The following is a 24,150-nucleotide window of genomic DNA, read 5'->3' as shown; positions in this document are numbered from 1 at the left end:
CGTTCTTCTACGGGCTAATGACCCATTGCAAAATAGTTTAAAAGTGTTGAAGGATTGGCCCTCAAATTCAAAGGGGGGGAGACAAAGGAGGTGGAAAGATTTACGATATCTGTGTATATATATATATATTTATGGGTCCTTTATAATTTTAATAATCAGGTGCATTTTGAGCCTGTATATTGTTCACTTTAGTTAACTGTACGTTCTAAGCATGGACAATCAGTTAAGCATGGAGTACATATGTATAAGTGGCTTCCTCTACTTATTGTTTAACTTTGTGTAATTGAGTGGGTAGCTGCTGCCTTTGCTCTGGCTGTTTTTCTGACCTCCGGCTGGTGGTCGGATTGCTCGCCTATGGACAAAAATACACTCGTGGTGGTTGTGGTGTGCAAGTTCAAGGAACTATTTAAGATTAAAGCATTTATCCATGAGTGTTGCACGACTGTGCTCGCGGTCTCTAAAAAATAATATGCTCTGCCATGTTCGAAGCGCACCAAAAGTGTCCATAAAAATATACACATCCCATTTTGACATTCAAAATCTAGGTGCATTGTCTAAAATATTGCTTAACATTCACTTTACATCTGCTTGCCCCTTCAGTTTGCTACTCGTAGTCCTCCTCGTCGCGGTCCAGTGGTTTTCATTTGCTTGCGTACAACCTACAGTATTTGATTGTGTTCGTGGACTCGGGATTTTTTAAAAACAACTACTTGGAATATCTGAAGGTTTTTTCCCAAAAGCTCGGCTCAAACTCTTTTCGTTATCTAGATCACAAAACATAAGGGCTGCTCTGTAGTTACAGTAATAATAATCAGTTGGTTGTGTAAATCAGTTTATCTAATTAAAAGTAAATTAAACTAGCGGTAAGCTTTAGGTACACGTACTCACTACACATGCATCATATACAATATCAATATCAATATCTCTGGGGAAGTCTTACAAACGTTCACAACGAAACTTAGCCGAAAAAAACAGTGGAGCATTAACAATAAACGGTAATAATATAGGACACGATCCCACAGATCTGCCAACTATCTAACTAGCTAAATGGTTATATCTTCGCTTTGCTTTTGCCTAAACCGTACTCAAATGTTTCTCTCCACATCGGAACCTGTCCCTAAATCAATTTGTCTTATTTTCTTGTAACTAGAAAAAACGAAAAAGAAATAAAGAATACAATAAATTAAATGCAAATTGTAAATCAAATGACTTTTGGTAGTTCTTTACTCGTCCTCAGCTTCGGTGATTGTGGAATTCATTATGTGCGTCTCCTTTTTGAACAGTAACTGTCGATGATGCTGCGGGAATAAGGATTGCTTAGTGTCAATTGTTATATTAAATATACAGAATATTGTATATTACTTCTTCGTTTTGAATCATAACGATACGGTGCTCCAGTTGTGGCGCCAAATCGCATGTGGACTGCTCCAGGTCATCCAAGGACGCACGTCGTAACATCTTTAAGGGAGTAAATATTTCATTTCAGATATTTCATTTATATATAGTTATTATTCAATCGCGAATACCTTTTGAGAATTTCCATGTGTCAAATCCATCGACTTGTTGTGATGGCCCACGGACAATTTGCGAATGGGCGATGGTCCATCCAGATCCATACTATCCAGGCACTGCACCAGACTATGCCTCCGGGAAAGGGTCACCAGCGACTGGCGGTGCTTAGTGTTTTGTCCACACTTCCTCGAATTGATGGCCTTGAAATGGTTCTGCAGAGTTATTCCCAACTCCGGGCAAGCATCATCATCCATCTGCAATGGGGTAATAGTTGCTTGAAAACGAGAACTTTATGCAAATGAAAAGCCACGACTCACCAGCACAGTTGCATCCTTGAACATGGTGTAGCCATCACAGCCCATGAAGATATAACTCTTGACGCACAACTTGTATGATTGCTCCAGGTTAAGGTACTCATCGCCCACCTGGATAAGTTGCGGATCAATACGTTTGCCAGGCTCCGCCTGCGGATCGAAGGCGAAACTGATGCCCGACACCTGGGGGAACCTGCCCTCCAGCTTGGGATAGGCAGACACTCCGTTCTCCAGTGCTTGCCAGAGTATTTTACCCTTCACTTCGAGCAGGATTAGTGGGTCACGCATGGGAATAACGTTCACCAGATCGCCCATGGTAAAGGCACCCACCGGATGCACTCGATCCGAACGGAAGGTGCCACCATTCAGGATGACCACATCGGCGCCAACGGCGGCAAGCACCACGTCGCACACCCAGTTGCCCAGATTTGTTTCCTGGGTTCGTACGCGGGAAAAACGGCCATCCAATTCCACGCTAAAGACACCCATGACATCCGAAAGCTTGCTCTCGATGAACTCTGTAAGGAACAAGGAACTCGATTAGCTTGATTTAGTAATTTAAAATCTTAATCTTTCCTTCAAAAAGTAGCCTGCCGAAAATAAATTCCGTAAACAAAACTAAACTAAAACCCAAAAATGATGTTCTTTCCACCTACTGGCATATTTGGAGAGCTCCTGTTTCAGTTCCGGATCCTCCGGAATTTTGGCCGTCACATCGAAGCACTTGACGTCCGTTGTGAAATGTTCACGATTGGCGGCATCCCGCTCGATAGTGATGACGGAGAATTGCTGGAAGTCCGTGCCTGATTTGACAATCATTTTGCCATTGATTTCGGTGACCTCGCGGACGTGATCGTGACCACCGAGTATAATATCGATGCCGTTGCATTTCTCGGCCAGATTAATATCGTTGGGAGTACGCATGTGGGTAAGGGCAATGATGAGGTCACATCCCTCGTTTCTCAGCTCGCGGGCAAGCTTATTTCCCGCCTCCACGTAATCAATGTAGGTCACCTCATTCGGATCGATGGTGGGCAGAGTCTCCAACCATTCTCGCTCCACCAGTCCAATCAAGCCAATGGATATCTGATTGTGTAGTATGAAGTGCGAGATCTTGCCACCACCCAATGGACGACCGGTTTCATTGTCCACCACATTGGACATGAGCCAGGGGAATTCTGTCTGTTTGATCAGTTTGACCAGCACATCCAAGCCGTGATCTGGAGAGGATTATAAGTTAGAAAATGCCTTCTAAAACTCATCTTCTTCATACCAAAATCGTGGTTGCCAAAGACGGCACAGTGAGTTCCCACCGTATTGAGCACAGGAATCATCTGTTCTCCTTGGGTAAAGGTGCTCACTGCAAGTTACAAAACATATATCATTCCACTTCAAAAGCAATTTATTTCCATTCAATACTTACACATACTCGGCGAGAAGGCATCACCGCTGAAGAGCACGAGCGGATTAAGATGCGCGAAACTCTTGATGGCCGTGGCAAATCTGGCCGCACCTCCAACGGGTTCCGTTTCCGCCATAGACTCAATATTGTAGACATCGTTGTAGTGCAGAATGGTCAGTGGCTTGTCCTCGCCCTCGGTCATTTTCAGTAGCTTCTTGGTCTTCTCCAGCTGCGAGGATATCGATGTGGAGCGTCCGGTCAGGCCGTGTGTGATTATTCGTGATCCGGAAACGGACCCGCACCCCGATCCCCGATGTCTTGGACTTTGTGGTTGGCTGACGGAGGCGTAGGCGCGTGTGGGTCTCGTCAGGAGTTCCCTGGCATCAAGTGGCGTCAGCGATTGGCTTCCTCCGGCAGCTGAACCTTCCTCTGGTTCCTCTGGTCCAAATTGCAGCGTTGAGCCACTCAACGAGGCGGTGGCACTGGCTGGAGCAGCTGGAATTTCGCTGGAGGTGGGTGTGGTTGGTGTGGGCGTGCCCAGAGATAGGTCCAGGGATCGAAAGTTGGGGTTGCTGCTCTGCAGCATCGACAAAGTTCGTGTGCCGGCGTCTCGCACTTCAATGGAAGCCTGCAAAAGATGTGGAAATTATGCATTAATCAACAAATGCTCAGAGGTAATCCTTAAAGACATCGAAGGACATTAGGGGCAATAGAAGAATCAGGCGGGTGGATACAACACAAAAGCTAAGGGGTGCAGGTATATCATAGTGTTTCTGGGTGTACACTGTGTATCGTGCTGGGTGGTTCAACATCGATTCGGATATCACATTTTGGATTTTAGGATTTGGACAGAACCTGCTTCAGCCAGCCCACCACATTGCCCATGGCGGCGGCTCCTCCTGAACGACCACTGCCTGTCAGGTGGCTCAGGCGGCGAGTGGATCCATGGCCAGTGGGTGGTGGCGTTGTGGGCGGCACTGTTGTTGATCCCGATCCTCCGACTCCGCCGCCTCCTCCTCCTCCTCCTCCGTCCATTCCCGCATTGCTCATCCTACAGACGCTGCTTGGTTAGGAAAGATCAAAATGGAAACGGCACACAAGAGATTGATGATAGACTCGACTTGAGAGGCAATCTTAATGGTTCGTTTTCATGATCTGATTGCTCATATGGTTTTAATTAGTAAATCGTCAGCTAATCGTAATATTATTTTAAGGCGCCTACTTATTATTTAATGCATTTATCGTACAGATACCAAACCTTTTTTTTTATTTAATAAAAGATTTAGTTTGGTAATTCCTAAGAATATTTTTCCACCCTGTGATGTTAAGATACAATATTATGATGTACGGATTCTTCACTTAATAAATAATAATTTAAAAAAAAAATAAAAGATTCAGTATACAAATAAGTAAGTATTATTACAAAATAGCTACGAAGAGAATTTAAAGAGTACATGTCACGTATATGTTGTAGTTAATTAGAATTCCAATACTTCTGATGTAGTTAATAAAGTCTCAAAACGCAGTTGGTCATTTTATCTTTATTTGGTTTTTATTAAGCGAGTGTACATTCCAGATCTATTCCTGATTTATAACTAATCTTAGTGTGGTCTACAGGCAGATCTCTTGTGACAGCCAAGTGCTGACACTAGCAAATTCTGCAATATGTATGTATGAAGTTCATACTCGATAACCAATGGGAGTCGAGTGCGACCCCTAAAGGCGTACATGCTGAATTCGCATATTTAGTATTAGGGTGTATCTAAAGATCTACTAGGGTGACCCTAAGGAATTAGGGTGGTCCTAAGTTTACTTATTAGTCGACTTATTATTATGATTCATATTATAATTATTATTAATATTATTATTATTATTGTTATTATTATTGTTATTATGTTCGTATATACTACATCTCCCTCCTTTTGAAAAATAACGTAATAACATGAAGTTATTTTCAAGTATATAATAATTTTTTTTTTTTTTAAATGTACATTAATATTTGAAATGAATGATTAAAGAGATATTAAAAAAAATATATATATTTTCATTATATTTTGCAAAGTAAAAGTTTTGTATTATAATGTTTTTATTGGTTTTTATTTTATTTGTGGTTTTTTATTTGTGGTTGGCCAACCAAACAAAATGTATTATGAATTAAAAATTTTTAACCTATCTTTATGGACTATCTGTTTTTTATTTTTATTTCCTATAATTGTAATGTTGTCATTATCTCCTATTTCTGAAACTAAATATGGTCCTAAATAATTATTGTCAAGTTTATGACCCGTTTCGTTTTTAAGTAATATCTTATCTCCTATCTTTAATTCAAAGTTACTAATATTTCTATCATATTTTATCTTTCTATCGGCTTTTGCCTTGTCTAACATATTTTTAGCTCTTCTATATGCTATTTCTAATCGTAGCTTAACTTCTTTTGAATAGTCATCCATGTTGTAAATAGGATCTATTCTGTCTATCCTGTTAAAATCTATGAACTGTCTTGGTAATCTTCCAAATACTAATTCATATGGACAATATTCATGAACTACCGATGGTGTTGTGTTGAAACAATAAGTAAAATATTGTATCCATATATCCCAATCGGTTTTGTCAACAGATATATATGAGCGAACATACTCGTTGAAAGTTCTGTGACTTCGTTCTATTGTTCCTAATGTCTGGTGATGGTGTGCTGTTGAAGTAATGTTTTTTATCTTCATATATTTGCATAGGTCGTCTATAATTTGGTTTTTATATTCCGTTCCCATGTCCGTTATGATTGTTTTCATTGGACCGTACTTTAGAATAAAATTTTCGAATATAGCCTTAGCAACTGATTTTGCACTTTTATTTGGAATTGGTACCGTTACCAAATATTTTGTTAAATCGCAAATGATAGTAACAGCATACTCATTTCCGTTTTCTGATCTTGGCAGTGGACCAATGGTATCTATCAAAACTTTATCAAATGCTGTTGCTGGCGTTTCTGTTATTGTCAACGGTGTTTTAGTATGTTTTGTAGTCTTGGCTTGTTGACATTTTAAACATGTTTTAACATATTTACTTATTGCCTTTGTCATTTGTGGCCAATAATAATAGTTTTTTATTTTCCTCAGGGTTCTAGAAATTCCTGAATGGCCTCCTTCTGATGGATCATCATGATATTTAGACAGTATTGCTTTTATTTGAACCTTATCATTTTTATCTATCTTAGTCACCTTGTTTAATAGCGCTATTTTTAAATTTTTTAGTATTTTATTGCCCTTTTCTTTAAAATTCTTTATAGTGACAAATTCGAAGATTTGTTCACTTGGTGACAATTGTGTTTGAATGATGCTATTTATTCTTGCTTCTTCATTAAGCCTTTGAAAGAATTGATCTAAATCGATTATTTCATTAGAATAAAAATTAGTCATATCAAAACGTGTTATAATTTGTTTTCCTCTTTTCAACAAACACTTATGCTTGTCTATTTTGAGTATAACATATTTTTTGGCATCAATGTTATTGATTACCTGATAGATATTGGGCATTTTTATATTTTCTTTCTCATTTGGTTCATGCAATTTTTCACCTGCGCAGGTATTTTTCTGTCTTGTTGTTGATCTTGTTGTTACCTTTAGTATCTGTCTATTTATTGCTTTAAGTTCTCCGATTGTTATTCGGGACAATGCGTCTGCGACATGATTATCTTTCCCCTTGAGATATTCTACTGTGAATTCAAACTCCTCCAAGTCTAGTCTCATTCTGGTTAATTTTGAACTGGGGTTTCTCATTGAAAAAAGATATGATAGTGGCCTATGGTCACTTTGTACTAAGAAATGTCTACCATATACGTATGGTCTGAAGTGATTTATTGCCCAGTGAATAGCTGCTAGCTCCTGCTCTGTAGTGGACTTATTACTTTCGCCTTTTGTAAAGCTTCTTGAAGCGTATGCCACTGGTAGCTGTTGACCGTTATGGTCTTGAGATAGTACCGCTCCACATGCTTGTTTACTAGCATCTGTGGTTATGCAAAATTGTTTGCTGAAATCTGGGTACTGAAGGAGTGTTGGTTTCATTAATTCCCTTTTGAGATATTCGAATGCATCATTGCATTCGCTTGTCCATTCAAATGGAACATTCTTTTTACAAAGCCTCGTTAAGTGGCGTGATTTCTCAGAAAAGTTCTTAATAAATCTTCTGTAATAATTGCAAAATGCCACGAAGCGTCTAGCTTCGTCTGCGTTTACTGGTTTGGGGTAGTTCTTTATTACCTCATATTTAGAGTCATCTGGCAATATACCTTTGTCAGTACACTTGTGACCTAAATAAGTAACCTCTTTCATAAAGAAAGTGCATTTTTCTGGATGTAATTTTAAATTATGTTGCCTACATAATTTGAAAACGTCGGTTAGATTTTTAAGCATGTGCTTTTCAGAACAGCCTATGACTACTAAATCATCCATATACAGAAATGCTTGCGAAGGCGTTAAACCTGAAAATGCAAGGGTCATCATTCTTTGGAAAGAATTTGGGGCTATTTTTAAACCAAATGGTAATCGCGTGTAGCGGTATGCTCCCGTTGAAGTTGAGAATGATGTTATATTTCTTGACCTTTCGTCTAATTCTATTTGATGGAATCCTGACATCAGGTCTAGGCACGAGAAATATTTTGCTCGGCCTAATTGATCAAGAATATCTTCTATTCTTGGAAGTGGGAATTTATCTGCTAGCAGTTTCTTGTTTATTTGGCGATAATCGACTACTAATCGCCATCTCTTTTCCTCCGAGTTAGGCAGTGATTTCTTGGGTACCAAGAGAAGAGGGCTATTATATTCTGAAATAGATGGTTCGACAATGCCATCTTTTATTAATTTGTCAACTTGCCTTTGAATTTCTGGTTTTTGACTTTCTGGCATTCTATAGTTTTTGATATAGACTGGAGTTTTGTCATTTAATCTCAATTTTTGCTTGTAAAAATTATTAGCTGATATGGTTTCTGTTTCAAGACCAAAAATATCGCTATATTCGGTGCATAATTTTGTTAAATCGCTTTTGAATAACGATGGAAATTTAAGAAGTTTTAATACTTCTGAAGTTCTTTGTGCACTATTTTCTATATTTGCGTTGTATACATCATAATCATCCAATGATTCGCTTTTTATATTTGCGCTACTAACTATAGCGTCTTTTTCAGTTGTATTAATAATTCGAATCAAGACGTTCTGAGTGTTTACGAGTGCACTTGCGATTATTATGCCAGGTTGTAATTCCTGGTTGGGGATGAGGACATGTGTGTCAGTAGATGTTAGTTGAATCTTTCGAATCACTTCTGATCTAGCTGGCAAAATTATTTCATTATCTAGTGAATGTATAATAGGAATGTTTATGTTCCTGAAATTTTTGGGCCTCAAAGTGAACCAATCTTCTTGGTCGTGGAATTCCAAAATACAATTGTATTTCTTAATGAAATCCAAGCCAATTATACCATCCCCTGGTATAGGAAAATTGTCAGGTACGATATGGAATTCATATGGTATTGCTGCATTAGCAATACACATTTCTAAATGTAGTGTACCTAGAGACTGAATTGTCCCTTGCCCTATTCCTGATATATTTGTTGTATTTTTTGGATTTAAATCGTTAAGATTATTGTTTCTGCATTTAAGCAGGGAAATTTCTGCACCTGTATCTATTAAAAGAGTTACCCATGAATTGGTACTCATATTCTTCAATCGTATAAAAATGCTTAAATTGAGATTAATTTTGTATAATTTTATTGTAGATTGTCGCTCAAGGGGGTATGTTCGTTTTCCGATTGTATGTTTCGGACATTGTGGGCATGACTTGTTTTATAGTTATGGTTTTGGTTACCTCTTGAGTAACCTCCACCTCTATTATAATTTTGGTTACCACCTCGTCCTCTGTTTCCACCATGGTAACCACCTCTGCCTCTATAGTTGTTATTGTAGGAGTTATAATTTCCTCGGCCATTACCTCTGTTTTGGTAATTTCCTCGGTAATTATTACCTCGATAGTGTCCTCTATTATTATAGAATAATACACTATTTGAATTGCCGGTCATTTCTGTACTGCAGTGTATGTATTTTTCAATCACGCTATTCATCGTGTTGAAATTTCCAGCTTCCAATATGGTTTTGAGCTTATCGTGCCCACAGTTCTTGGTCATTGCAGATATGGCTTCCTTTGTAGCGAATTTGTCTGCATTGTTGGAATCTAAACCATCATCTATATAGGCTGCTTCGAGCAACCCACGTAGGTTTTCTATCTCCGTGGTATATTGCGCTGCAGTTTTGCCGCGCTGTTGTGTACTAAGCATTTTTGCTTTGATGACATCGGGCGATTCGCCTTTAACTGATGCTTTTAATAGATTTATTATACCGATAATGGTCTTTTCATTTTCAACTTTGTGTGATAATGGACCAAGTATCTTTGTCTTGATTACCTCAACCGCTAGCATCTCCTGATCTCCTTTTGTCAGATCTATTAGCCGGAGAGCCGTGAGGAATCTATTCAAGTTTAACTTTTTGCCGTCAAACTCAGGTATTGTGGACGAAATTTGTCGCACATATTCCCTTGCTGTTGCGGCAGAGTCTGTCATTTTGTCCGTTTCCTGTATTCTTATTCCTGTATTTGAATCTGAAAGTTCTTCTTCAAGTAATTCGGGTAATGTTATTACCGCTGGAATTGCAAGATCGTGGAGATCCTCTTCTTTTATTTCTATTTCTGATTCTCCTACACTTTCGATATCCTCACCGATCTCAGCCACTATAGGTGTGCTTAAAATCGTTGGGATTGTAATATTTAAGTTGTGTCTGTACTTGACGTTTAACAAGTTCTCACGGAACCTGTTTAGAAATTTTACTGCTTGTGATAAATGATTTTTTGTTAATCTTTTCCTTTCTCTGTAAATTAATTGGCGTGCTCCATTAAAGCATCTTACCAATATCTGCGCATGCTTGTTGAGAGTGTCTTGTTGCACTTCTCTATTTGGTGTCATGCATTTATAAGACTTGTCAAAAGTTGTTTTAATTTCTTTAAGCTCGTTTTGTATTTCTTGCCAGTCCATTTAAAGAATACTATGGATTTATCTATGCAATCGAACTTTATAAATTTTGGCCTCTCTCAAATAGGTTTCTTCAATAATCTCTTTTTTTTTTTTTTCATTCTAGTTTTCTGATATTAAAAATAAAAATTTTAGATCATCTTAATTCAAAATACATTTTGGATGGTTTTTTTTTTTTTTTTTTTTTTTTTTAAATTTTATCCAAACTATTCTCTGCTTTGCCTATATAACGCCTCTTTATTATCTTGTTATGCTTAACATATAGCGTTAATATAAACTGAGCGACTGTTACGATCGTCATGATCAAAAGGAGTAACCACAGTGACTGAATGTCATCTGTATGGTCGACTATTTTTAAGTTATTGACCACATTGGCCGTATTATCTTTTGTCTGACTATCGTCAGATCCAAACCAACCCATTTTTGTAAATTTTTATTTTTTTTTTTTTGTTTTATTTTTGGGTTTTGGTTTATTTTACTTTAAAAATATGTTGTTTTGATTTTTTTTTTTTTGTTCAATATAGTTACATTTTCCTACCTAGTTGGTGTATGGCTTTACGGGCCATTCTTCTCATCGGGCAGAAAAAGTTCCGCTCAATGTTACAATATTTTGTGTAATATTAATATGCAGCGCAGTGCATCGAGGGTGGTGTGCCACGCAGGGCAACAAAAAAAATATTTTATTTTTCAGCTCCTATTTGCTTCACTCTGACCCTCCTTGCGTCAGCTGGACGTCGCCGGGGTTGGCACGCTGACACTCCCTCGCTGACGTAATGAGCGGGCTGCTCACCACGTTGATGATGATTTCCTCATTTAGGGGTTATGTGGTGGAGCTGCAATGTCTGCACGTATGTTCACAATGCGGTGTGAACAGTGGTCCCTCGCAGTCGTTCGGGCATCTTTTCTTGAAAACAGGCAGGCTTTTCGGATTGGGAGTTGGAGTTTTGTTAATTGTTAACGATTTTATTTGATTTTCTGAGTGAGCGCGTGTGGTGGGGATTTTTTTCTTGAGATATTCGACACAGTGGTCTAGCTCAGCTTGTAGTTTTTGAGCTTTCGACCATTGGGGTGGTGGAGTGTTCGTATATAATAGCCACTTTATGTGCGTTATTCTCTTTTTTATATTATGTCGAACTCCGCCCCTGTTTTTTCCCATCACACTGACACTCTACTCACTCAGATCGCTTTTTTCTTCATAATTGCCGCCGTCTTGGTGGATGAGCATCGAAGTTGAAAATTATCACAAGCGGTTTCCTTTAGCTTCTGCTACAACTTATAACGATCCTTTGTCACGGTCGCCATGTAGTTAATTAGAATTCCAATACTTCTGATGTAGTTAATAAAGTCTCAAAACGCAGTTGGTCATTTTATCTTTATTTGGTTTTTATTAAGCGAGTGTACATTCCAGATCTATTCCTGATTTATAACTGATCTTAGTGTGGTCTACAGGCAGATCTCTTGTGACAGCCAAGTGCTGACACTAGCAAATTCTGCAATATGTATGTATGAAGTTCATACTCGATAACCAATGGGAGTCGAGTGCGACCCCTAAAGGCGTACATGCTGAATTCGCATATTTAGTATTAGGGTGTATCTAAAGATCTACTAGGGTGACCCTAAGGAATTAGGGTGGTCCTAAGTTTACTTATTAGTTGACTTATTATTATGATTCATATTATAATTATTATTAATATTATTATTATTATTGTTATTATTATTGTTATTATGTTCGTATATACTACAAAACAATTTTGCATAACCACAGATGCTAGTAAACAAGCATGTGGAGCGGTACTATCTCAAGACCATAACGGTCAACAGCTACCAGTGGCATACGCTTCAAGAAGCTTTACAAAAGGCGAAAGTAATAAGTCCACTACAGAGCAGGAGCTAGCAGCTATTCACTGGGCAATAAATCACTTCAGACCATACGTATATGGTAGACATTTCTTAGTACAAAGTGACCATAGGCCACTATCATATCTTTTTTCAATGAGAAACCCCAGTTCAAAATTAACCAGAATGAGACTAGACTTGGAGGAGTTTGAATTCACAGTAGAATATCTCAAGGGGAAAGATAATCATGTCGCAGACGCATTGTCCCGAATAACAATCGGAGAACTTAAAGCAATAAATAGACAGATACTAAAGGTAACAGCAAGATCAACAACAAGACAGAAAAATACCTGCGCAGGTGAAAAATTGCATGAACCAAATGAGAAAGAAAATATAAAAATGCCCAATATCTATCAGGTAATCAATAACATTGATGCCAAAAAATATGTTATACTCAAAATAGACAAGCATAAGTGTTTGTTGAAAAGAGGAAAACAAATTATAACACGTTTTGATATGACTAATTTTTATTCTAATGAAATAATCGATTTAGATCAATTCTTTCAAAGGCTTAATGAAGAAGCAAGAATAAATAGCATCATTCAAACACAATTGTCACCAAGTGAACAAATCTTCGAATTTGTCACTATAAAGAATTTTAAAGAAAAGGGCAATAAAATACTAAAAAATTTAAAAATAGCGCTATTAAACAAGGTGACTAAGATAGATAAAAATGATAAGGTTCAAATAAAAGCAATACTGTCTAAATATCATGATGATCCATCAGAAGGAGGCCATTCAGGAATTTCTAGAACCCTGAGGAAAATAAAAAACTATTATTATTGGCCACAAATGACAAAGGCAATAAGTAAATATGTTAAAACATGTTTAAAATGTCAACAAGCCAAGACTACAAAACATACTAAAACACCGTTGACAATAACAGAAACGCCAGCAACAGCATTTGATAAAGTTTTGATAGATACCATTGGTCCACTGCCAAGATCAGAAAACGGAAATGAGTATGCTGTTACTATCATTTGCGATTTAACAAAATATTTGGTAACGGTACCAATTCCAAATAAAAGTGCAAAATCAGTTGCTAAGGCTATATTCGAAAATTTTATTCTAAAGTACGGTCCAATGAAAACAATCATAACGGACATGGGAACGGAATATAAAAACCAAATTATAGACGACCTATGCAAATATATGAAGATAAAAAACATTACTTCAACAGCACACCATCACCAGACATTAGGAACAATAGAACGAAGTCACAGAACTTTCAACGAGTATGTTCGCTCATATATATCTGTTGACAAAACCGATTGGGATATATGGATACAATATTTTACTTATTGTTTCAACACAACACCATCGGTAGTTCATGAATATTGTCCATATGAATTAGTATTTGGAAGATTACCAAGACAGTTCATAGATTTTAACAGGATAGACAGAATAGATCCTATTTACAACATGGATGACTATTCAAAAGAAGTTAAGCTACGATTAGAAATAGCATATAGAAGAGCTAAAAATATGTTAGACAAGGCAAAAGCCGATAGAAAGATAAAATATGATAGAAATATTAGTAACTTTGAATTAAAGATAGGAGATAAGATATTACTTAAAAACGAAACGGGTCATAAACTTGACAATAATTATTTAGGACCATATTTAGTTTCAGAAATAGGAGATAATGACAACATTACAATTATAGGAAATAAAAATAAAAAACAGATAGTCCATAAAGATAGGTTAAAAATTTTTAATTCATAATACATTTTGTTTGGTTGGCCAACCACAAATAAAAAACCACAAATAAAAAACCACAAATAAAATAAAAACCAATAAAAACATTATAATACAAAACTTTTACTTTGCAAAATATAATGAAAATATATATATATTTTTTTTAATATCTCTTTAATCATTCATTTCAAATATTAATGTACATTTAAAAAAAAAAAAAAAATTATTATATACTTGAAAATAACTTCATGTTATTACGTTATTTTTCAAAAGGAGGGAGATGTAGTATATACGAACATAATAACAATAATAATAACAATAATAATAATAATATTAATAATAATTATAATATGAATCATAATAATAAGTCAACTAATAAGTAAACTTAGGACCACCCTAATTCCTTAGGGTCACCCTAGTAGATCTTTAGATACACCCTAATACTAAATATGCGAATTCAGCATGTACGCCTTTAGGGGTCGCACTCGACTCCCATTGGTTATCGAGTATGAACTTCATACATACATATTGCAGAATTTGCTAGTGTCAGCACTTGGCTGTCACAAGAGATCTGCCTGTAGACCACACTAAGATCAGTTATAAATCAGGAATAGATCTGGAATGTACACTCGCTTAATAAAAACCAAATAAAGATAAAATGACCAACTGCGTTTTGAGACTTTATTAACTACATCAGAAGTATTGGAATTCTAATTAACTACAGTTTGCTGAAATCTGGGTACTGAAGGAGTGTTGGTTTCATTAATTCCCTTTTGAGATATTCGAATGCATCATTGCATTCGCTTGTCCATTCAAATGGAACATTCTTTTTACAAAGCCTCGTTAAGTGGCGTGATTTCTCAGAAAAGTTCTTAATAAATCTTCTGTAATAATTGCAAAATGCCACGAAGCGTCTAGCTTCGTCTGCGTTTACTGGTTTGGGGTAGTTCTTTATTACCTCATATTTAGAGTCATCTGGCAATATACCTTTGTCAGTACACTTGTGACCTAAATAAGTAACCTCTTTCATAAAGAAAGTGCATTTTTCTGGATGTAATTTTAAATTATGTTGCCTACATAATTTGAAAACGTCGGTTAGATTTTTAAGCATGTGCTTTTCAGAACAGCCTATGACTACTAAATCATCCATATACAGAAATGCTTGCGAAGGCGTTAAACCTGAAAATGCAAGGGTCATCATTCTTTGGAAAGAATTTGGGGCTATTTTTAAACCAAATGGTAATCGCGTGTAGCGGTATGCTCCCGTTGAAGTTGAGAATGATGTTATATTTCTTGACCTTTCGTCTAATTCTATTTGATGGAATCCTGACATCAGGTCTAGGCACGAGAAATATTTTGCTCGGCCTAATTGATCAAGAATATCTTCTATTCTTGGAAGTGGGAATTTATCTGCTAGCAGTTTCTTGTTTATTTGGCGATAATCGACTACTAATCGCCATCTCTTTTCCTCCGAGTTAGGCAGTGATTTCTTGGGTACCAAGAGAAGAGGGCTATTATATTCTGAAATAGATGGTTCGACAATGCCATCTTTTATTAATTTGTCAACTTGCCTTTGAATTTCTGGTTTTTGACTTTCTGGCATTCTATAGTTTTTGATATAGACTGGAGTTTTGTCATTTAATCTCAATTTTTGCTTGTAAAAATTATTAGCTGATATGGTTTCTGTTTCAAGACCAAAAATATCGCTATATTCGGTGCATAATTTTGTTAAATCGCTTTTGAATAACGATGGAAATTTAAGAAGTTTTAATACTTCTGAAGTTCTTTGTGCACTATTTTCTATATTTGCGTTGTATACATCATAATCATCCAATGATTCGCTTTTTATATTTGCGCTACTAACTATAGCGTCTTTTTCAGTTGTATTAATAATTCGAATCAAGACGTTCTGAGTGTTTACGAGTGCACTTGCGATTATTATGCCAGGTTGTAATTCCTGGTTGGGGATGAGGACATGTGTGTCAGTAGATGTTAGTTGAATCTTTCGAATCACTTCTGATCTAGCTGGCAAAATTATTTCATTATCTAGTGAATGTATAATAGGAATGTTTATGTTCCTGAAATTTTTGGGCCTCAAAGTGAACCAATCTTCTTGGTCGTGGAATTCCAAAATACAATTGTATTTCTTAATGAAATCCAAGCCAATTATACCATCCCCTGGTATAGGAAAATTGTCAGGTACGATATGGAATTCATATGGTATTGCTGCATTAGCAATACACATTTCTAAATGTAGTGTACCTAGAGACTGAATTGTCCCTTGCCCTATTCCTGATATATTTGTTGTATTTTTTGGATTTAAATCGTTAAGATTATTGTTTCTGCATTTAAGCAGGGAAATTTCTGCACCTGTATCTATTAAAAGAGTTACCCATGAATTGGTACTCATATTCTTCAATCGTATAAAAATGCTTAAATTGAGATTAATTTTGTATAATTTTATTGTAGATTGTCGCTCAAGGGGGTATGTTCGTTTTCCGATTGTATGTTTCGGACATTGTGGGCATGACTTGTTTTATAGTTATGGTTTTGGTTACCTCTTGAGTAACCTCCACCTCTATTATAATTTTGGTTACCACCTCGTCCTCTGTTTCCACCATGGTAACCACCTCTGCCTCTATAGTTGTTATTGTAGGAGTTATAATTTCCTCGGCCATTACCTCTGTTTTGGTAATTTCCTCGGTAATTATTACCTCGATAGTGTCCTCTATTATTATAGAATAATACACTATTTGAATTGCCGGTCATTTCTGTACTGCAGTGTATGTATTTTTCAATCACGCTATTCATCGTGTTGAAATTTCCAGCTTCCAATATGGTTTTGAGCTTATCGTGCCCACAGTTCTTGGTCATTGCAGATATGGCTTCCTTTGTAGCGAATTTGTCTGCATTGTTGGAATCTAAACCATCATCTATATAGGCTGCTTCGAGCAACCCACGTAGGTTTTCTATCTCCGTGGTATATTGCGCTGCAGTTTTGCCGCGCTGTTGTGTACTAAGCATTTTTGCTTTGATGACATCGGGCGATTCGCCTTTAACTGATGCTTTTAATAGATTTATTATACCGATAATGGTCTTTTCATTTTCAACTTTGTGTGATAATGGACCAAGTATCTTTGTCTTGATTACCTCAACCGCTAGCATCTCCTGATCTCCTTTTGTCAGATCTATTAGCCGGAGAGCCGTGAGGAATCTATTCAAGTTTAACTTTTTGCCGTCAAACTCAGGTATTGTGGACGAAATTTGTCGCACATATTCCCTTGCTGTTGCGGCAGAGTCTGTCATTTTGTCCGTTTCCTGTATTCTTATTCCTGTATTTGAATCTGAAAGTTCTTCTTCAAGTAATTCGGGTAATGTTATTACCGCTGGAATTGCAAGATCGTGGAGATCCTCTTCTTTTATTTCTATTTCTGATTCTCCTACACTTTCGATATCCTCACCGATCTCAGCCACTATAGGTGTGCTTAAAATCGTTGGGATTGTAATATTTAAGTTGTGTCTGTACTTGACGTTTAACAAGTTCTCACGGAACCTGTTTAGAAATTTTACTGCTTGTGATAAATGATTTTTTGTTAATCTTTTCCTTTCTCTGTAAATTAATTGGCGTGCTCCATTAAAGCATCTTACCAATATCTGCGCATGCTTGTTGAGAGTGTCTTGTTGCACTTCTCTATTTGGTGTCATGCATTTATAAGACTTGTCAAAAGTTGTTTTAATTTCTTTAAGCTCGTTTTGTATTTCTTGCCAGTCCATTTAAAGAATACTATGGATTTATCTATGCAATCGAACTTTATAAATTTTGGCCTCTCTCAAATAGGTTTCTTCAATAATCTCTTTTTTTTTTTTTTCATTCTAGTTTTCTGATATTAAAAATAAAAATTTTAGATCATCTTAATTCAAAATACATTTTGGATGTTTTTTTTTTTTTTTTTTTTTTTTTTTAAATTTTATCCAAACTATTCTCTGCTTTGCCTATATAACGCCTCTTTATTATCTTGTTATGCTTAACATATAGCGTTAATATAAACTGAGCGACTGTTACGATCGTCATGATCAAAAGGAGTAACCACAGTGACTGAATGTCATCTGTATGGTCGACTATTTTTAAGTTATTGACCACATTGGCCGTATTATCTTTTGTCTGACTATCGTCAGATCCAAACCAACCCATTTTTGTAAATTTTTATTTTTTTTTTTTTGTTTTATTTTTGGGTTTTGGTTTATTTTACTTTAAAAATATGTTGTTTTGATTTTTTTTTTTTTGTTCAATATAGTTACATTTTCCTACCTAGTTGGTGTATGGCTTTACGGGCCATTCTTCTCATCGGGCAGAAAAAGTTCCGCTCAATGTTACAATATTTTGTGTAATATTAATATGCAGCGCAGTGCATCGAGGGTGGTGTGCCACGCAGGGCAACAAAAAAAATATTTTATTTTTCAGCTCCTATTTGCTTCACTCTGACCCTCCTTGCGTCAGCTGGACGTCGCCGGGGTTGGCACGCTGACACTCCCTCGCTGACGTAATGAGCGGGCTGCTCACCACGTTGATGATGATTTCCTCATTTAGGGGTTATGTGGTGGAGCTGCAATGTCTGCACGTATGTTCACAATGCGGTGTGAACAGTGGTCCCTCGCAGTCGTTCGGGCATCTTTTCTTGAAAACAGGCAGGCTTTTCGGATTGGGAGTTGGAGTTTTGTTAATTGTTAACGATTTTATTTGATTTTCTGAGTGAGCGCGTGTGGTGGGGATTTTTTTCTTGAGATATTCGACACAGTGGTCTAGCTCAGCTTGTAGTTTTTGAGCTTTCGACCATTGGGGTGGTGGAGTGTTCGTATATAATAGCCACTTTATGTGCGTTATTCTCTTTTTTATATTATGTCGAACTCCGCCCCTGTTTTTTCCCATCACACTGACACTCTACTCACTCAGATCGCTTTTTTCTTCATAATTGCCGCCGTCTTGGTGGATGAGCATCGAAGTTGAAAATTATCACAAGCGGTTTCCTTTAGCTTCTGCTACAACTTATAACGATCCTTTGTCACGGTCGCCATGTAGTTAATTAGAATTCCAATACTTCTGATGTAGTTAATAAAGTCTCAAAACGCAGTTGGTCATTTTATCTTTATTTGGTTTTTATTAAGCGAGTGTACATTCCAGATCTATTCCTGATTTATAACTGATCTTAGTGTGGTCTACAGGCAGATCTCTTGTGACAGCCAAGTGCTGACACTAGCAAATTCTGCAATATGTATGTATGAAGTTCATACTCGATAACCAATGGGAGTCGAGTGCGACCCCTAAAGGCGTACATGCTGAATTCGCATATTTAGTATTAGGGTGTATCTAAAGATCTACTAGGGTGACCCTAAGGAATTAGGGTGGTCCTAAGTTTACTTATTAGTCGACTTATTATTATGATTCATATTATAATTATTATTAATATTATTATTATTATTGTTATTATTATTGTTATTATGTTCGTATATACTACAATGTAAATTGAATAGCATTTTTTTTTCAGCTGCCAATTTGCTTCACTCGAGTCTCCGAAACAAGGGAGAAAAATGCAAACAATAAACTGAGGTGTCAGATCATGAAAATATATCTTTTGTATAACTCACAAAACGCCTCGCAAACCACGCAAGCGGCTTAGGTGCATTTTTATTTTATTCGATTTGTAAAACAATAAGGTAACTTTCGTAATATCGCGCTAAATATAAAAACAACACGAGAACCGCACCACTTGAAATGCAAAACACAAGTGCGATTGCTTAAGCAAAATGAATATAATTTTCTTCGATGCAAAATATATATATAAATATACAAACAATGATAAGGCTGAGAGCATAAAAGTGCACAGAGAGGTGATTGCATATAAAGCACAGAAGGAAATTAATTTTGCAACAATGTGATAAATTGCTCACGACCTAAGAACGGGAATCCCCATCAATTGCTCTTATTCTGTCTGCCAAAATTTCAAAAGCAGTCGCCGATACAGAGAGATTGAGACGGAAAGTATCTCACGGATGCACTGAGTTGCTTAAGAGCACATTGACATTGATAATGGGAAAGCAACAAGCAAATCAACAAAGTGATCTATGCAATACTCATACGCAGCGTTGGCCGAGCGAAACAAGGTCACATGCGATTGGGCATCTTCTTCAGGTCGTACACTAAGCTGACGGCAAAAGGTAAGCTGTGGATTCTGGCAGGACATGGGAAATGAATTGCAACCGGTCAGGAAATGCTCAGAAATGGCAAATTGCCTGGCGGATGGGTTGCATTTTCAAGAGCTCCACTTCGTGACCAGTGAGTTTTACAGCTTCAACTCACTTTAAGAGCAGTTGTTGGTAGCCACAGGCCAAACAGTTGACTATTTAATTAAACATGCACACAGTTTGTTTTGCCTGCAGCACTAATTAATGCCCATCAAATTGAGTTGCGTATATTAGTGTCAATGTTATTGTAACTTTAATCGAATCCAACGAACCAGACATAATTAATTTCATATTTCAGCTAAGTGCTGTTTAACCCGCAACCACTTTTCAAACTGCAAACTAATATGCCCATTAAGCGTTCATGCAGAAACATCCAATGAAACACAAAGTGGCAACCGCAAAATCTCATTTCACAATTCGCGCACACCAAACAAATGCCATAAATATTTGGAATTCGCTTCGATAGCAAAGTTGCAGACACTCTCGCAAAAATATTGTTTATTTTCATTCAGTTTATTGCTCAAAATGAAATATTCAGTTTAGGGAACTTCGTGAGATTTGGATTTAACCTTGAAAACTTTAACAGTGGAATTACTTTATGCAAGAAAATCAATTACTATTTGATCTAAAATACTATTATATATTCATTTATTTGACTCCTGATTACTTCCCATTGAAAGGGTATGCATTTCAAAAATGACATTTGGACATGACAGCTCTGATTTACGTATGTGCAACAGATGAACTGGGTTTCCAAAAATGAGAATCACATTTTCAAGGACTGCTCTTTTGAAGCAACCTGCTGGAAACACTACTGAATAATGTTTAAGCACTTTCACTTACTTAACATTCGCATTCGTTCTGTTTTCGCTTTGCAAGGATTTGGCTCGGGATGAGCAAACAAGTGGAAGTCGAAGGAAAAAACAATTGCATGCAATCAATTGGTGAAATCAGGCATGCAATTTGCATGAGTGTGTGTCTGATGCCCTTGACTCCTGAGCAAGCTACGTTCCATCAGGTGAGAGACAACCCAAGGCAAGGGTTAAGGGTCAATTGGGCGAAGGCAAAGGCGATGGCGCAGGGCCACAGGGAAGGTTAAGACTGGGCTGATTTTCTACATCCGAAGGAGGAGCCCTGTTATCCTGACACACTCACATGCAAAAAGTTACTTTCGCAACAGTTGTTCGAAAAGGTTGGGGTTTGTACTTGGTTTATCGCCAGCTTGTTGGCAACAAAAGTTGATTAGCATATTACGTATACGTCCGATTGCCCTGTAACATTTTCATTTTGGGCCGAGGGGAACGGAAATGAAATGTGTAATGAGAAAAACGGAAACTCAAACAGCAACTCAGGAATAAATTATTAAGGGCATTTCCACATTGCTTCAGAAGTGAGCACATATGTACAATATGTATGGTTTTCAAACATGAGGTTAAAGTTAGTGCAACAAAGCCTTAGAACTATTTAAACAACGTTATGTCCATAGGTTCTTAAACCAACCAGTTCAACTATTTTAATACCACTCCAACCTTGGCATTTAATTTAGATCAATAAATGCGGCGGGCGTAAGTTTTAATAACTCTCAGCTGAGATACTCGGCTTCAACAATTTCCACCCCTTTTAATTGCATAATTGATAATTTCACCTAACGACCGTCAGTTACAGCCAGTTATTTACTCACTTGCGTGTAAGTTTCCGTGGGTCCTCCTCCCGTTTCGATTTTCCTTATTTTAGTAGGGGTTGCCCAGCAACTGATTTTCGGGTCGTTCGTTGTGTGGGATGCCAGCAAACTGCAAGGTAAAGAAACTTGCTGAATAATTCAGGATAAAGGATACACAGGCCAACTTGTCTTACGCGAACTTTAAGTCAATACTAACTTAGATAAATTGTGGTATACTTTACAGGGAACCCCATACAGGTGAATGGCAAAGCATGTATTCGAATGCATTTTATATACGTTATTAAAAACCATTTCTCTTGGATTGCATATGCATTGGTTCGCCTTTTATAAGACAAATAGGTTTTACAAGCTAAAGACGGATTTATATCATCTGAGATCAACATTTAACTCCTTTTTTCTAACTAATAAAAGCTCATTTTAGTTTTGTTTAGCCGTATTTAGTCCATCTGGACCTCTCCCCAACATGCGTGTGTCAGCTTTACGCTAAAGCATTGTAACTAGTAACATTGAAGGTCTATTTTTACTACCCACCCTCTGGTTGGGTTCCTCTCGAAAACAGCAAACAAGACTCCCATCTGCCACAAAGTATATTATGACAGCCACACAGGCACCGCCACTTGACTTGACTGGCTTTTAATTTTATTACACACATACTCTTTTTTTTTACTCATCTCACTTCAAGCCGCCAATCGAAGTTTCAAAGCCAAAGATTCGATCGCACCTGTTGTGGGTTGTGTTTTTATTTGGCGTAAGGTCTTTAATTATTTGTCATGCCTGTTAAAAAATTTTATAGTGATTGCTTCAACTTTCTAATTGCTAGGGGCAATCAATCAAAACACCATCAAACATGTAACTTTTAAGGCTTTTTCGTTTAATTGAAGAGCCGTCCATCACAAATACTGACAACTGAGTTGCTATTTAATAAAATGTTAATTTAAATGATGCGTTCAATTTATAAATTTTCAAAAATTTTCACATATTCTTACGTTAGCATGAACAAGATGTTAAAACAAAATCAGTCATGATCATCAATGTGTTTTGAGCATACAATTTGCCACTGGTTGAAAACACGAGAAAGTTTTGAGATATGTCATTTCAGGTGTTTATTTTTAAAACGAAATAAATTTCGTGGACTTCAAGGTCAAGTATTCTAGAGCAGACCCCGAAATGTGGTCACACTTCTTGCGAATAGCCAAGACCCACATTCCTACTGTCAAGTTCAAATGGCCAAAAACATGGCAAACATCAGCAAACACTTTTTCGCCAGCAGCGGCACTTGTTGTAAAAACAAAAGTGGGCTGTTTGAGGTGGTTTTCTGCTGGGTGGGCAATGGGAGGTGGGGTGTTGTCTAAGGGTATTTGAGGCCAACATTCTGACAATCAGCTGTCTTGCATACAGAGAGTGAGAGAGAGAGAGGGAGAGAGCATTTCTCTCTTGAGAGGAAGCTTTTCTTGGGGGCTGCTTCCGAGAACGCTCACTCGCAATATTTATAACCCCTCAGTGGGTTCTCTTAATAAGCACGTTGTTTGGTAGCTGTTATTATTGTTGCGTATTTTTTTGCTGTTGTCTTTTAAGTTAATATTTTAGAACGTGTTGAGCGACGGGCTTTCGCACACCACGTCATACTCCCGTGTACCATGCATATATGTGTATACACACATCTATAGCTGTGTGTTGGTATGTATCATGCGTAATGTAATTTCATGGGGGTTACGAGTTTTGTACACTTGAACTTGCAGCTGTCCTCTGGCATACAAAAATAAACTGTTTATGCAGTTAACTTTTGGGCCGTGCTTTCGTTGCCCCGATTTAGCCCCACTTTTTCCGCCTATCATTACTAATTCAACGCACAGTCCTGTTTTTTTCGAAAATTATTCGCAATCATGCGAATTCTTGAATTGACACTTCCGCCATACTCAAATGTACAAGCAAATTTCGCGAGTGGGAAAGTAAATTTGCAAATTTCACACTCAATTAGAAGACACATCATATCACTTTCACTTAACAAAGTCATCACTTTCAATTGAGCTGATTTAAATCGAATATAAACAGATTAATACTGATTAATCAATTAGCTCAGGCTCATTTGCCACTGATAAGCTGGAATTCCCATTCGACACTATTGCGATTCGTTTTGTTTGTTTGTTTATAGCCAAGACTTACAAATTACTTTTCCAAAACCAAGTTTGTTTCTGAAGCCAGCGAAAAGGGCTGAGTCTGCGAAGTTTTTTCTTTTCTTGGTAAAAAATCTTCTGCGTAGCGAAAGGAATCGGTGCAGACGATCGGAACGCGGAATACAAAATACCACCGTTCACATGGGAAGCAGAACTTTGACTGG

At 37.1% G+C, this 24,150-nt stretch overlaps 1 protein-coding gene across 4 annotated transcripts, besides 2 other annotated features; it reads right to left on the bottom strand.

Moving 5' to 3' along the window:
* Positions 1-4: 4 nt before the first annotated feature.
* On the bottom strand, positions 5-24,150 carry CG11883 (uncharacterized protein). Of its 4 annotated transcripts, none has more exons than NM_001299360.1 (10): positions 23,976-24,150; positions 21,813-21,921; positions 4,084-4,291; positions 3,250-3,856; positions 3,100-3,186; positions 2,483-3,046; positions 1,830-2,344; positions 1,527-1,766; positions 1,363-1,458; positions 5-1,298 (listed from the first exon to the last, which is right to left on the bottom strand). In NM_001299360.1, exons 3-10 carry the CDS (start codon positions 4,276-4,278, stop codon positions 1,224-1,226), a joined length of 2,379 nt encoding a protein of 792 aa, NP_001286289.1. In that variant the 5' UTR covers positions 4,279-4,291; positions 21,813-21,921; positions 23,976-24,150; the 3' UTR covers positions 5-1,223. The 4 variants fall into 4 exon arrangements, with proteins under 4 accessions (NP_001286289.1, NP_724960.1, NP_610598.1 ...); NM_165793.2 differs by lacking the exon at positions 4,084-4,291 and having other exon boundaries at positions 822-1,146; positions 1,228-1,298; NM_136754.5 differs by lacking the exon at positions 4,084-4,291 and having other exon boundaries at positions 822-1,298.
* Positions 4,697-19,413: a mobile genetic element.
* Positions 12,041-14,614: a mobile genetic element.

Source organism: Drosophila melanogaster, chromosome 2R (genome assembly GCF_000001215.4).
Source record: "Drosophila melanogaster chromosome 2R".
In the NCBI taxonomy this organism is placed as follows: domain Eukaryota; kingdom Metazoa; phylum Arthropoda; class Insecta; order Diptera; family Drosophilidae; genus Drosophila; species Drosophila melanogaster.
The sequence above is the reverse complement of the archived record's forward strand: the minus strand, read 5'-3'. Positions and strand labels throughout refer to the sequence as shown.